At 40.6% G+C, this 12,535-nt stretch overlaps 2 protein-coding genes across 2 annotated transcripts; both read left to right on the plus strand.

Annotated features, from left to right (window-relative positions):
• The first annotated feature begins 83 nt into the window (after positions 1-83).
• On the plus strand, positions 84-3,537 carry LOC116200055 (AP2-like ethylene-responsive transcription factor At1g16060). The gene is made up of 8 exons (XM_031530723.1): positions 84-327; positions 541-623; positions 809-817; positions 1,069-1,157; positions 1,279-1,352; positions 1,464-1,514; positions 1,714-1,790; positions 2,527-3,537. Exons 1-8 carry the CDS (start codon positions 125-127, stop codon positions 3,021-3,023), a joined length of 1,083 nt encoding a protein of 360 aa, XP_031386583.1. The 5' UTR covers positions 84-124; the 3' UTR covers positions 3,024-3,537.
• A 5,333-nt stretch (positions 3,538-8,870) lies between these two features.
• Positions 8,871-11,640, plus strand: LOC116198953. The gene is made up of 2 exons (XM_031529231.1): positions 8,871-8,952; positions 9,147-11,640. The coding sequence occupies exon 2, from the start codon at positions 9,199-9,201 to the stop codon at positions 11,212-11,214; it is 2,016 nt and encodes a 671-aa protein (XP_031385091.1). The 5' UTR covers positions 8,871-8,952; positions 9,147-9,198; the 3' UTR covers positions 11,215-11,640.
• Positions 11,641-12,535: the final 895 nt, after the last annotated feature.

Consider the following 12,535-nt stretch of genomic DNA (forward strand, 5'->3'; position numbering starts at 1 on the left):
TCCCTCGCCTTTTTATAACCCTTTAATTCTTTCTCTCTTCGTTGGAGGACTCAGTCATATAATTTTCAAAATTTTTATCTCGATCCTTTCTCTTCTCCTTTCATTTTCCTCCACTGCGTCGTCGATGGTGAAGTTACTGCAGCCGCAGAATCCGAGAAACCGTCGTACCACCAATAACAACAGTAGTAATGGTAACAGTCAGGGCAACAACAATGCTGCTATCACGACTGTTAATAATGGGGATATCGTGAAGGGCAAGAGAAAAAGGAGGAGTGTCCCAAGGGACTCTCCTCCACAGCGTAGCTCGATATACCGAGGAGTCACAAGGTTGGTCCAGATAATGCCCATTTTCTTGTTCTAGTAACTCTCCCTAGCATCGTCATCATCAATGAATAACTCATCATAGATCATGGTCCATATATATGTCATAATATGCGTGAAACTACCACTAGCACCATGTTGTTTTTCATGATCTTGTTCATTCTAAAAGGTTTGACATATATATATATATATATATATATATATTTGGTTCATGTACAGGCACCGATGGACGGGACGATATGAAGCTCATCTGTGGGATAAGAACTGCTGGAACGAATCACAGAACAAGAAAGGCCGACAAGGTTTTGCGATTCTTATTTTTCTACTTTTTTCCCTTTACCGCCTGATTTCTGAATTTTAAAGTTATATTTTCCATCATCTGTATTATAATGTCAATTAACGATGTTGTAATGTTTTTCCTCTTTTATTTTTCATCTACTGCTTGATGTGATGATGGCGGGTGATTTCTGGTGGAACTAAATGACAGTCTATCTCGGTAAGTCATTTCATTTATACAGCAATATATATACTCGTTTTCTTTTAATTAATTAGCCGATGAAGAAAAGGAAGAAAGCTTAGATAATCGGGACATTATCATTGTTATGCTCAAAACAGTTAATAATTTGCAGTTTTGAATATCTTTGAAATTGTTAAAAAAAACATTTTTTGTTTTTTTTTTCTTTAGTATTAGTTTATGAATATAGGATCCGATTTTTATTTAGTTTATTTATTGTGTAAATGTTGTAGGTGCCTACGATGATGAAGATGTGGCCGCGCATGCTTACGACCTAGCAGCACTCAAATATTGGGGCATCGATACCATTCTTAATTTTCCGGTAAATTAGCGATTTATTTGAGTTAATTTATTTATCATTCTTTTTGGATGAGACTACTGGGTGTCCCACTCGAAAGACGTCGGAAACTGAACATAATATAAAAATTACATTTTGTTTGCAGCTATTGACATATCAGAAGGAACTCAAAGAAATGGAAGGGCAGTCCAGAGAAGAGTACATTGGATCATTGAGAAGGTAATAAGGTCCTTCTCTTTTTCTCCCAATCTTCTATCAATAAATTGGTATTTTGTGGAATTGACATCATATATATATATATATATATACACACACACACACACATCACAGGAAGAGCAGTGGTTTCTCCAGAGGAGTTTCGAAATACAGAGGTGTTGCCAGGTATGTGCCAAGTACTTTCAAATCAAATTTGTATAAAAAAAATTAAAAGAAATTTCTTCTTTTTTTTCTTCTTTTTTCTATTATTGTGTACATTGAAGGCTTAAACCAATTGGATCGTTGTTAATTATTAGTTGCATGTCGAATTCAATTCTTTTGACAAATTATTTTAATTCCCATTGCCTCGAACTTAAACTGGTAGGCATCATCACAATGGAAGATGGGAAGCTCGAATAGGCAGAGTCTTTGGAAACAAGTACCTCTACCTTGGGACATACGGTACGCCTGCGTACATAACTGTTAACTACTCGGAATAAATATTATTGACTCAATATTTTCCAATTAAAAGGTTATGAAAGGAGAAAAGAAAATTAATATATGCAAAGTGAAGCATATGTTCTTCACTGAATTAAGCGGTCCTTTATGAATGACTGGACGGAGTTACATATACATAGGCAAATATAGCTCCTTTCCAACTATAACATCAAAATATCTTCTTCTTTTTTTATTCTTTAAATAGATTATTTTTATCACTCCAAAATTAGCTGGATATAAATAAATTACCCTTCATATGCAATCTGAAAAGGACGGGAGATTTTACTTTTATGTTTCTATTTATGAAGGTATCCGTCCGTTATGCTCTTTGTCAAGAATTGGTCGAAAAAATAAAAACATTACATATAGATTTGGCTGCCCCAAAAAACAAAAAATTGCATGTCATAGATATTGGAATATACCTTAACCTCTTCTCTTGATTACATTTATTAAAAACAAAGACAAAAGGTAATATCATAAATCAAGATCATTCCTTGGTATATATTACGAGTCAATGAGAATTTATACCTTGCACGTAAGGATAAATACGGACAGTCGAAAAGCCACTACGAGAAATAGTTTATTTTTCATAAATGTTCATTCATGGAGAAATATTAATCGAAAAAAGGGGAAAATTCATGAAAATATATTTATAGTCAATAGTATATATGCATCTTTAATTTGAGAATTTCTTTTTCAGCAACTCAAGAAGAAGCCGCAATCGCCTACGACATGGCCGCAATAGAGTACCGCGGGCTCAATGCCGTCACTAATTTCGACCTCAGCCGTTACATCAAATGGCTAAAACCCGATAACAGCGCTAGCCAAAGTCAGCCCGATCCTAATGTTGACCAGAATCTAACCACAGCCGTGCCTAACCATGATGGACTAAGCCACATGCCAGTTCAGTCGAAGCATGGCGACTTCGACGACGTGCCACTTCACCGGTCTCGGCCAGCAAGTGCCACATCAGCCCTGGGGCTTCTTCTCCAGTCCTCAAAGTTCAGGGAGATGATGGAAATGACATCGGCAGCTGATGGTGCAGCGCCTTCAAGGGAGAGCTCCGCAGTCGTCTCCAAGTGCAGTTTCCCAGAGGAGATACAGACGTACTTCGAGTGTCAGGAGTCGAACAGCCTTGAGGAGGGGGATGATATTATTTTCGGGCAGCTCAACGCCTTCACACCACCACTTTTCTAGTGTGATCTTGATGCGTGAAGGGGACAAGTAGGTGCTCCAGTTCTCCGATGTGGCTCGTTTCGGTTTGATGGAATGATAAGGGAATGTGATAGAATAACACATAAAGTTTTATGTTGCCGGATCACAAATTCCCTTTTCATTCCGGCATGCCGATCGATCCATTATGTCAGTCCAATTCATATACGTTTTGATTTTGAAGGTTTGTTATTTGAGGTAAAATGGCTATATACCTAACCAGAAGAAGATCTGGGAGTGGAGATAAATCCTTGGGATCTTAGTGGACTAATTAATTATCTTATTTGTTGAAAATGTAAAGATTTGTTATTTAACGATTATTCATTTGGAATTAGTAATATAAGAAGTTGCATTAAAAGGAAAGAGGGGGGGTGGTGGGGGTGTATTTATATTGTTGGCCCTTTTTTCTCTTGTTGAAACATAACTGGCCCTTACTTTTTTTTCCCCCTCTCTTTTTGGGTGAATCATCACAGTCCAAATTTTAACTCCTTATAAATGTCACTTCCAAATTTTAAAAATAAAAGTCCTTCTTTCTCAGTTATTATAAATATAAACGGGTCATTATTATCATATTACATATTGTATCATATTAAAAAATTTTTGCTATATTCCTAATGACTGAATTTGGACAATTATTAAAACATGTATTAAATTTTTTTATATTTTCATGGGGAGTTCTAGGATTCCATTAGGTTAGGAAATGATATAAAATTATAACCCCACATGAAAAAGATGAAAGAACGATCATTAATTTATATGAGACTTTGATACCACCATTTTTCGGCTTGAATTTTAAGTGGAAATAAACTAGAGTCTGTATAAGCATAATGAAAATTCAATGCGGTAGCGGAGTTTAGGTTACACGTATGCGCACCCATACCACGCCAGACCAAGTATGTCTGAAAGCAGTCAAGAGTGCGCTTCATGTAAGTCCCCCTTATCCGAGCATGGAAGAGGAGCCCAGCTCCATGTCAGTTATTGAACCATGTTAAGCCCATTATAATCCCACATAGAAAATATGATACCAAATGGTACACTTACCCTTGCGATATGGGCAGTAAAGAAGATGATAGAGTATCATAGAAATTATGAGAGACATTACTCTCACAATTTCGTACCAAATCGGGCAGTTCAACTTGCTAGATTATTGCTTCCATGAGAAGTGGCCGAAAGGACTCAATCGGCTTCTCCGAGCCTTTGGCAAGGAAGAGACCTTCAAAATCCATTTGGCGTCCAGACATAAAAAGAATCCCTCTGTACTTGAAGGAAATCTTACTTTGGAACGTAGAGAGATTGGATGGAAAGAGAAAGGCTTAGACCCTTCAACAAACGAGGGGAGTGGACGATTACTCTAGATGATCTTGAGCAGTCACCTGACCCTAGACAACTTGAGGGTGGAGCATTGAGATGTTCTTCGACAAGAGCATCATTATATGGCACATTGCAACTGATGCTTGCTTCAGCTCATACTATATGAAGATACAGAAGATTGCAAGGCTAGCAAGATTCTCTCCGATTACGTGATGTTCCTATTAGCCCAACGCCCCTACATTCTTTCCCTCACCACGACAATAGCATAACCTTCCAATGCACGATCTTCAAGCTGAGAGCATTCCTAAAGGTCTTCGTGCTCGCTAGGGGCCCTGGTCGATCGAGATGCAGCCCTACTGATCTTGTCTGAGCCAGCCTCCATGGAGTGACAATTAAACCCTGAGGAGATAAACACGGTGCCGAGGAACTGGAATGGAGACTACAGTCGTGGAGGGGTGGGACATTCTAGAGGAAGCTCAAAGGCTCAAGGACCAGCTGAAGGTCAAGTCCATAATTAAGTAGAGGCTAATAAGTTGCATCCAGGTGTAGATGGTATGCTACATGCTTATAACAGTTCGACTTATCAACACTCGACACTGCTGTGTCAGGGTGGAGACATCATCACTCACGTCTGGCTTCTCATTGCTCACAAAACCGATAAGTTCAACTTCTCCGGGAAGTACAGACCACGGGATGAATAAACCATTTGATTTTTCTCTTTCATTTCTTTAGCATTTGGTTTCATTGATGTGCACTGTGGGTGTGGTGAGATTGAATAAGAAGTTGAAGAGTCGTGCTATCAGATTAATTTTTGCTGTAATAAGTGGAGAGTCATCGTATTTTCAACACCGGACACTAAATTGTTAAGTATATCTATGGTTTTACTAAATCTCTAACAGCAAAAATACAGAAAATTCTACTTTACAATCACATTTCCCGTCCTCTTTCTTGTTTCCCATTTCCTTGGGCAAGACTCAAGAGATCACCCCAGTTTGAGGAACCGACCTGAACCGATCTACAAAATCAGGGAAAAAGTAGTCATCGCAAAGTATTCGGTGTATAGTGGCATAGGAAGGAATTGGCATTGACACATATATGTAGTCCAGTAGCTTTTAGTACTGATTTGTGCATGCACTTATAACCCCTCTTTTTTTTTTTTTCCCTCTTTCTTGCTGAATAATGCACTTATACCATATTAAGTTGATGGGCATGAATGTTATAATAAAATCCGAAGCTACTTTCTCGATTGGTTACGACAGTGAATCACGTGTAGCTATTCTGTCAAAATGAAACAGATTCTCGACCATATTATTCTTTGGTTTCGATTTAACTTGGAGTTCTCTGCCAAAATGAGAAGAAAGAAAGATTCCTGGCTAGCTAGCTTATATTATAAAAGGAGATTGAAATTAATACTGGCAACGAGTCTCTATAATTAAGTTAGTTAACATGCATGAACACAGCGCCGGGACCTGGATATGTACTTTGTAAACTCTCGTCTTTGGGATTAAAATAAGATCTCACGGAGAGGAATCATGCGTCGCTGAACAACCACAAGAATTAGTGAAACACTATCGTGACAGACCACAAATGTTATTTCTATCTGGAGCTAGCTAGCTGGACTTCCTCCCGCTAAACTCTAACAGCACTGCAGGAAATTCAACCTCGGAATTCTCGGAATGCCACACCTCTTAAAATTATCTCCTAAAATCATCAAGACTGCCTCAGTTTCTTTATTGGAACTTCCCCTGAATCAGTGTATCTCTGGAAAGCTTTTCGACCCCGAAACCACTTCATCCATCCCATATGTAAAACCACCTGCAGTCCTTAGGATCCACGCATCGCGGACAACCTTTGAACGCTGAAATTAATGACTGAGATCCGTATGTAAACCCAGGCATATCCCTTTCCGTATGAAAACAATGTTTTCTCTGATTAATGTTTGTATGCTTAAGTTATAACCCAGTTGTAACATAGACAAGGTAAGATGCTCCTTGTGTTTTCTCTGATCAATGCTTGCCCCTAACATTTTATTTTTCATCTTCATTTGGACTCGATACAATTAAGGGAACGGACGGGCCTATATAATATAACGGGAAATTCCAATGGACTTCTTCGGTTGGGTAGTGAACAAGCTATGGCCATGGTTGATGGATCTTTGGGAAGCATGGGGCATTCAACTCCTCGTACTCGCAGGCCTTGTCTTCCAATTCATTCTCGCAATTTTTGGCTTGCGCCAGAGATACGTGATAGGTTACAAGATCCGTTTCATTGTATGGCCCTCCTATTTCCTCGCAAGCTATATGGCAACGCTCACCCCCGGGAAGCTCGCTGTTATCAGGAACGACTCAGTCAGAGCGTCAAGATGCCATTCGACAAGAGCATCATCATATGGCACATCGCCGCTGATATTTGCTACAACACCGACCATGAAAATGCACAGGATTGTTGGGCGAGCAAGTTAGTCTCTGATTACACGATGTTTCTATTAGCCCGACGCCCCTACATCCTCTCTCTGACCACGACGAAGATAATCTTACTAAAATATGCCTACTTCAAGCTAAAGCAGATCTTTGAAAAGAACTTAGAAGACTATATGAGTTTCCCGATCTGGACAAGGCCCTGAAGGTCTTACCGGAACCCTCTGTTCACGTCCAAGGGGAAAACAGTGAGGAGACAAACTCCTTCATGGACAATTTTATTACGAAGGGGTGGGATGTTTTAAGGGAAGCTCAGAGGCTAGCAGAAGAGTTAAGGGTCTGCCCAATAAGTGGAGTGTGATTAGCTGTGCCTGGGTGGAGATGATCTGTTATGCATCCTATAACAGTCGGGTTTGTCAGCACGCAAGGCAGCTTCTTCGGGGCAGAGACATTATTACTCATGTTTTGCTCCTAATCGCCCACAAGACTGACAAGTTCAACACCTCCACGGAACAAATCAAAACGAAGAACTTGAGTTAATGTTTTTTTCTTTTCCTTCACATTGTAACTTTTGGTTTCATTTTCATCTGTAATAAGGTTGATGAGAGTGAGAGCTGTTCTTCCTTACGGCTCATGTTTCGATGTAAGAAGTTGATATTGTTTCTCGAATGCAACACATATCTTTACAGATTCGTAACTTCTTTGCCAAAATCAGAAGAAAGAAGATTCTAGCTAGGCTATAACTAATTAACATGCACGACCGTCGAGGGGACTTCGATATTGTACTAGCAATTGTTCTTCCTCCATAATGACGATGTCTATGAGCAATTGACAGATTTAAATCCGGAAACCACCAAAACCGTTTCAACACTTGGAAACGGTATCCCCTTGACTCTTGCCATTATAACCTCAAGGAGAGCTCTTAAGACTGCAGTACCGCCTAGATCTACATAAGCTGTACAGCCAATCATTCTCGATAATGCTTGCATCCTCTGTATTATCGCCATGTATAATACCATAGCAATGTCACACCTCAGGGGCCGTGCAGGCTGCCACAACCTAGGAGTGCCGTAAGTAAAACCAAGACATCCCTTGCTCTCTGAGTGTTGCCCCAACAGAGGGACATGGACAGTACAAAATTGGCATTGACATATATATTCCAATAGCTTTTGCTGATTCATACAAACACTTGTACCATACAGCATGATTATCATAACAAAACTGAAGCTACTTTCTCGGTTTATGTCAAACTGGAAACGGATTAAAGATTCTCAACTATATCAGCTAATTCGTAGTTCTTTGCAAAAAATGAGAAGAAAATTCCTGGCGATCTATATAGCTAGCTTATGGGATGGGAATACAAACAATGAGTCTCTTAATTATAAAGTTAACATGCATGAACACAGCTCGTGTTTGGACTAAATATGATCTGAAAGAATAAACACTACAATAACAGACCACAAAAGTGGTTTCTGGAGTTCACGGAATCGAGCTGACACCCCAATTGGAGTTCCTGCTCCTAAATTCTAGTGGCACTCCTTCAGGAAAACCTCAGGATTATCGGAATGCCATTTAAACCTCTTGAACTAATCTCCTAAATCACAAAAACCGTCTCAGTTTCTCAGAACTCCCCATGAATCTGTGAAGCTCCAGAAAGCTTTTTGACTCCAGGTGCCACTTAATCCCATAGGTGAGACCACCTAACACTCCTTAGGATCCATGTGGACAACCTTGGAACGCGGAAAATGACTGAGGTTCGTAAGTAAACCTGGGCATATCCCTTTCCACTGCGGCAATCATTCGAAGATAAACCCCTTTAACTTCAAGGAATAAAGTGAAAGACGAGCATTACTAAAAGGAAAATCAAAGGCAGAGGAATAACAATATTTGTACTTCCAAAAGAGTAATTAATTAAGGATGCTGGAGAGGAACCCATAGAAAACAAGCAAATAATCTATTCTCTATTTACTTTATCTACTTTAGTTACGACTAAGATTGATGAATTGTTCTTAAAGCTGTAAGAAAGGTAGTCTTCCTTCCTAATTACTTCAGCGAAGTGTGCCTATATAAATGATTTTGAAGTAAGCATTTGCAGATCATCAACCCAGAATCTTCTGATAAGTTTCTCTTGAGATTGATCTTTTCATCTTCTTTTTCTGTTTGTCGGACAGACTGATCATCCAAAGGTTTGTGAAATTTTTTGTGTAAGACTCGATGCATTTGCTGCCTATCGAACCATCTCAATCCAAAAGACGACGGTTTCTCTAATCAATATTTGCATGCTTAAGCCACCATGTTGCAGCATAGAAAAGGCAATATGTTGCTCTTGTTTTCTCTGATTGATGCAGGTCCCTAACATTTTCTTTTTCATCTTCATTAGGACTTAATTTAATTAAGGGAAGCACGCTTATATGATATAACGGGAAATTCTAATGGACATCTTCAGTTGGGTTCCAGCATTATTGGAAAAGCTATGGCCGTGGTTGATGGATCTTTGGGAAGCATGGAGCATTCAACTCCTCGTACTTGCAGGCCTCATCTTCCAAGCCGCCCTCACAATTTTTGGCTCGCGCCGAAGACTCATGACAGGTTACAAGATCCGTTTCATTGTATGGGCCTCCTATTTGCTTTCAAGCTATGTGGCAACGCTTGCCCTTGGAAAGCTCATTGTCATCAGGATCAATGACCCGAAAAAGCCCGATTATGACACCGAGCTAAAGGCTTTGTTGGCCCCTTTGGTTCTTATTCTACTAGGAAATCCTGATACTATCACCGCCTACTCAGTGGAGGACAATCGGCTCGGTCTGAGACAGGTATTGAACTTGATCTTGACCGTTGGTTTTGTACTTTGGATTCTAATTCGTTGTCGGGACACATCCAAGGCTGCTGTCTTGTACTTTCCCATGTTTGTTGCTGGGATTATAAAGTACGGAGAGACAGTGTGGGCTCTCAAGTCTGTGTACGATGAGAACATGAGCATCACACAAGAAGAGATCGAAGAGGAGCAAGAGATCCCTAAATGGTTCGTAGGTTTGCCAGACATCACCTGCCGGTTGGAAGATTTGCCTAAAGACATCGACATCCTCTGGCCGGTTATCTTTCTGAAGGCCTATTACCGGTTTGACTGCCTGAAGCCTCACCTGGTTAGCTGGCTCTATCACCCTTTATTTGCACGGCAGGTTTGGATGTCCCTACACAAGCATCCTCGTATCGCATTCCTAACTACCGATATCGAGCTAGGATTTATGTACGATGTTCTCTACACGAAGGCTCCAGTCCTCTACACGAAGTTCGGGATTGCTCTTCGTCTTATCAGCTACTTTAGCTTGCTCATGACCCTAAGTGGGTTCTCGGTGATCTTTGGGAATTCTTTCTTGCTCGACCTTTATGTGGCTTATACGTATGCGTTGTTCATCGGGGTTGGGATTATGGAGACCTATCAAATCTTGCGTCTACCGTTTTCAGATTGGGCAATAATAAAGATGATCAAGCACCATAAGTGGCCAATCGTTTCAAGTGTCTTGCCATTTATTTTGAATAGGTCGGTGAGAAAGAAAAGATGGTCGGACCGAATGGGACAGTTGAATTTGCTAGACTATTGCCTCCGCGACAAGTGGCCAAAGGCAATAATCAAAATTCCGGAAGTGTTTGGCAAGGAAGAGGAGTTCAAGATCTATTGGGAGTCGAAAAGCAGAAGAATCCCTTGGTACTTGAAGGAGGTTCTGCTGAGGGACATGAAGAGATTGGATGAAAAGAGAAAGTTTTCACCCTTCAATAAAAGAGGCGAGTGGACGATCGCCCTTGAAGGTCTTGAACGATTGCATCAAGTGGTACAGAGTGTCAAGATAATGTCCTTCGACAAGAGCATCATCATATGGCACATCGCCACTGATATTTGCTACAACACCCACCATGAAGATGAAAATGAAGATTGTTGGGCGAGCAAGTTATTCTCTGATTACATGATGTTTCTATTAGCTCGATGCCCCTACATCCTCTCTCTCACCACGACGAACATAACCTTCCAATATGCCTGCTCGGAACTAGAAGCGAACTTAAAAGGCGATGGGTTTCCTAAGAGGGAAAGGGCCCTGGAGGTCTTAATGAAACCCTCTGATCGCATCCAAAGGGAAAATAGTACTGAGAAGAAAAAGTCCTCCAAGAAGAATTTTATTACGAAGGATTGGGATGTTCTAGGGGAAGCTAAAAAGCTAGCAGAAGAGTTAGGGGGTCTGCACAATAATAAATGGAGGGTGATAAGCTGTGTTTGGGTGGAGATGATCTGTTACGCAGCCTATAACTGTCAGGTTTATCAGCACGCTAAGCTGCTCCGTCGGGGCGGAGACATTATTACTCATGTTTGGCTCATGATCGCCCACAAGACTGACAAGTTCAACACCTCCATCCCCAAGGGAACAAACCAACATGGAGAAGAAAACACAACTTAAATGTTATTTTTCTTTTCTTTCGTTGCGACTTCTGATTTCATTTTCCGGTGCTGTCATCTGTAATAAGGGAGTTGATGAGTGTGAGAGTTGTTCTTCCTGATGGCTCATGCTTTGATGTAATAAGTTGATGTTGTTTCTCGATTGCAACTCACGGCTTTAATTCGTGAACTTCTTTGGGACTATGAGAAGAAAGAAGATTCCTATATTAATTAACATGCGCAACCAGCAGGGGACTTCAATACTTCACAAGCAATTGTTCTTCCTCCCTCCACAGTGACGATGTCGATGAGCATTTGACGGAATCAAATCCGGAAACCACCAAAACCATCTCGACACTTTTGGAATCCCCTTGACTCTCACTGTTATAACCTCCGCGAGAGCTCTTAGACCGCAGAAACATCTCGATCTCCATGTATGGCACCATAGCAACGTTACACCTCGGGAAAGGGGGGGGCCCTGCCAGCTGCCACGACCTAGGAGTGCCAGAAATGACTGGGACCTCGTAAGTAAAATCAAGACAAGACCAAGACATCCCTTGCCCTTTGCGAGTTGCCCCGAGAGAGGGACATGGACAGTACAAAATTGGAATCGGTCGAAACCCAAAACTCTACCTAGCTCTCTTTGAGCTTTAAAGCCCTCCAACTCCAAGGAATAAAGCGAAAAACAAGGAAGGAGAACAAAACAGCCGTACATCCCAAACAGGTACAGACTAAAGGGGAAAAACAGGAAACACAAGCAAGTAATTTATTCTGCGTTCCTGTTTCTCCTTTAGTTAGTATAAATTAAGGTTGATTTGCCCTTAAGCGGGCCATCCTTGTCCTAATTAATCATGTATTTGATAGCGACTTCCTACAGTAAAAATGGTAAAAGTTGCATCTTTCCGGTTAGTCCATAAGGATCGGACACCCATATTCCAGTATCATACAACCTTGTTACATGAAATGCGCCAAAACCAAAGCAAGCCACTCCTGAAAGAAATAAAATGGTTAGAGGATCTCTCCAGCCAGGACTCGCTAATCAGCTAATTAAGATCCTCTCTTGGAGACTATTGCTGGATTCGACGGACAGACTGATTAAAAGAGCAAAGGTTTGGGCGAAACCGATCTGTGCCTTAGACTTATTGCATTCGCTCTGCAAGACGGCAACAAACTATCTTAATCGCAAAAAGAAACATGTTAATATTCTCATAATGCATGTTACTTGTATTTTTTATTAACTTGCTAGATTCTAGACCAGAAACTCTATGCCTAACATACCTTCATCTTCTATTGCATTCAACATGTTAGTTAAGGGGACGAGCACGTGCGTAAGACCACAGGAA

The sequence above is a fragment of the Punica granatum genome, chromosome 3 (genome assembly GCF_007655135.1).
Source record: "Punica granatum isolate Tunisia-2019 chromosome 3, ASM765513v2, whole genome shotgun sequence".
Taxonomy (NCBI): Eukaryota; Viridiplantae; Streptophyta; class Magnoliopsida; order Myrtales; family Lythraceae; genus Punica; species Punica granatum.

Bases quoted from the DNA above. Each gene is read 5' to 3' on its own strand.
- LOC116200055 (XM_031530723.1), top strand. From the start codon at position 125: ATGGTGAAGTTACTGCAGCCGCAGAATCCGAGAAACCGTCGTACCACC. The intron at 328-540 runs GTTGGTCCAGAT...GTTCATGTACAG, and splicing joins ATATACCGAGGAGTCACAAG to GCACCGATGGACGGGACGAT. The intron at 1,791-2,526 runs GTACGCCTGCGT...TTTCTTTTTCAG, and splicing joins CCTCTACCTTGGGACATACG to CAACTCAAGAAGAAGCCGCA.
- LOC116198953 (XM_031529231.1), top strand. From the start codon at position 9,199: ATGGACATCTTCAGTTGGGTTCCAGCATTATTGGAAAAGCTATGGCCG.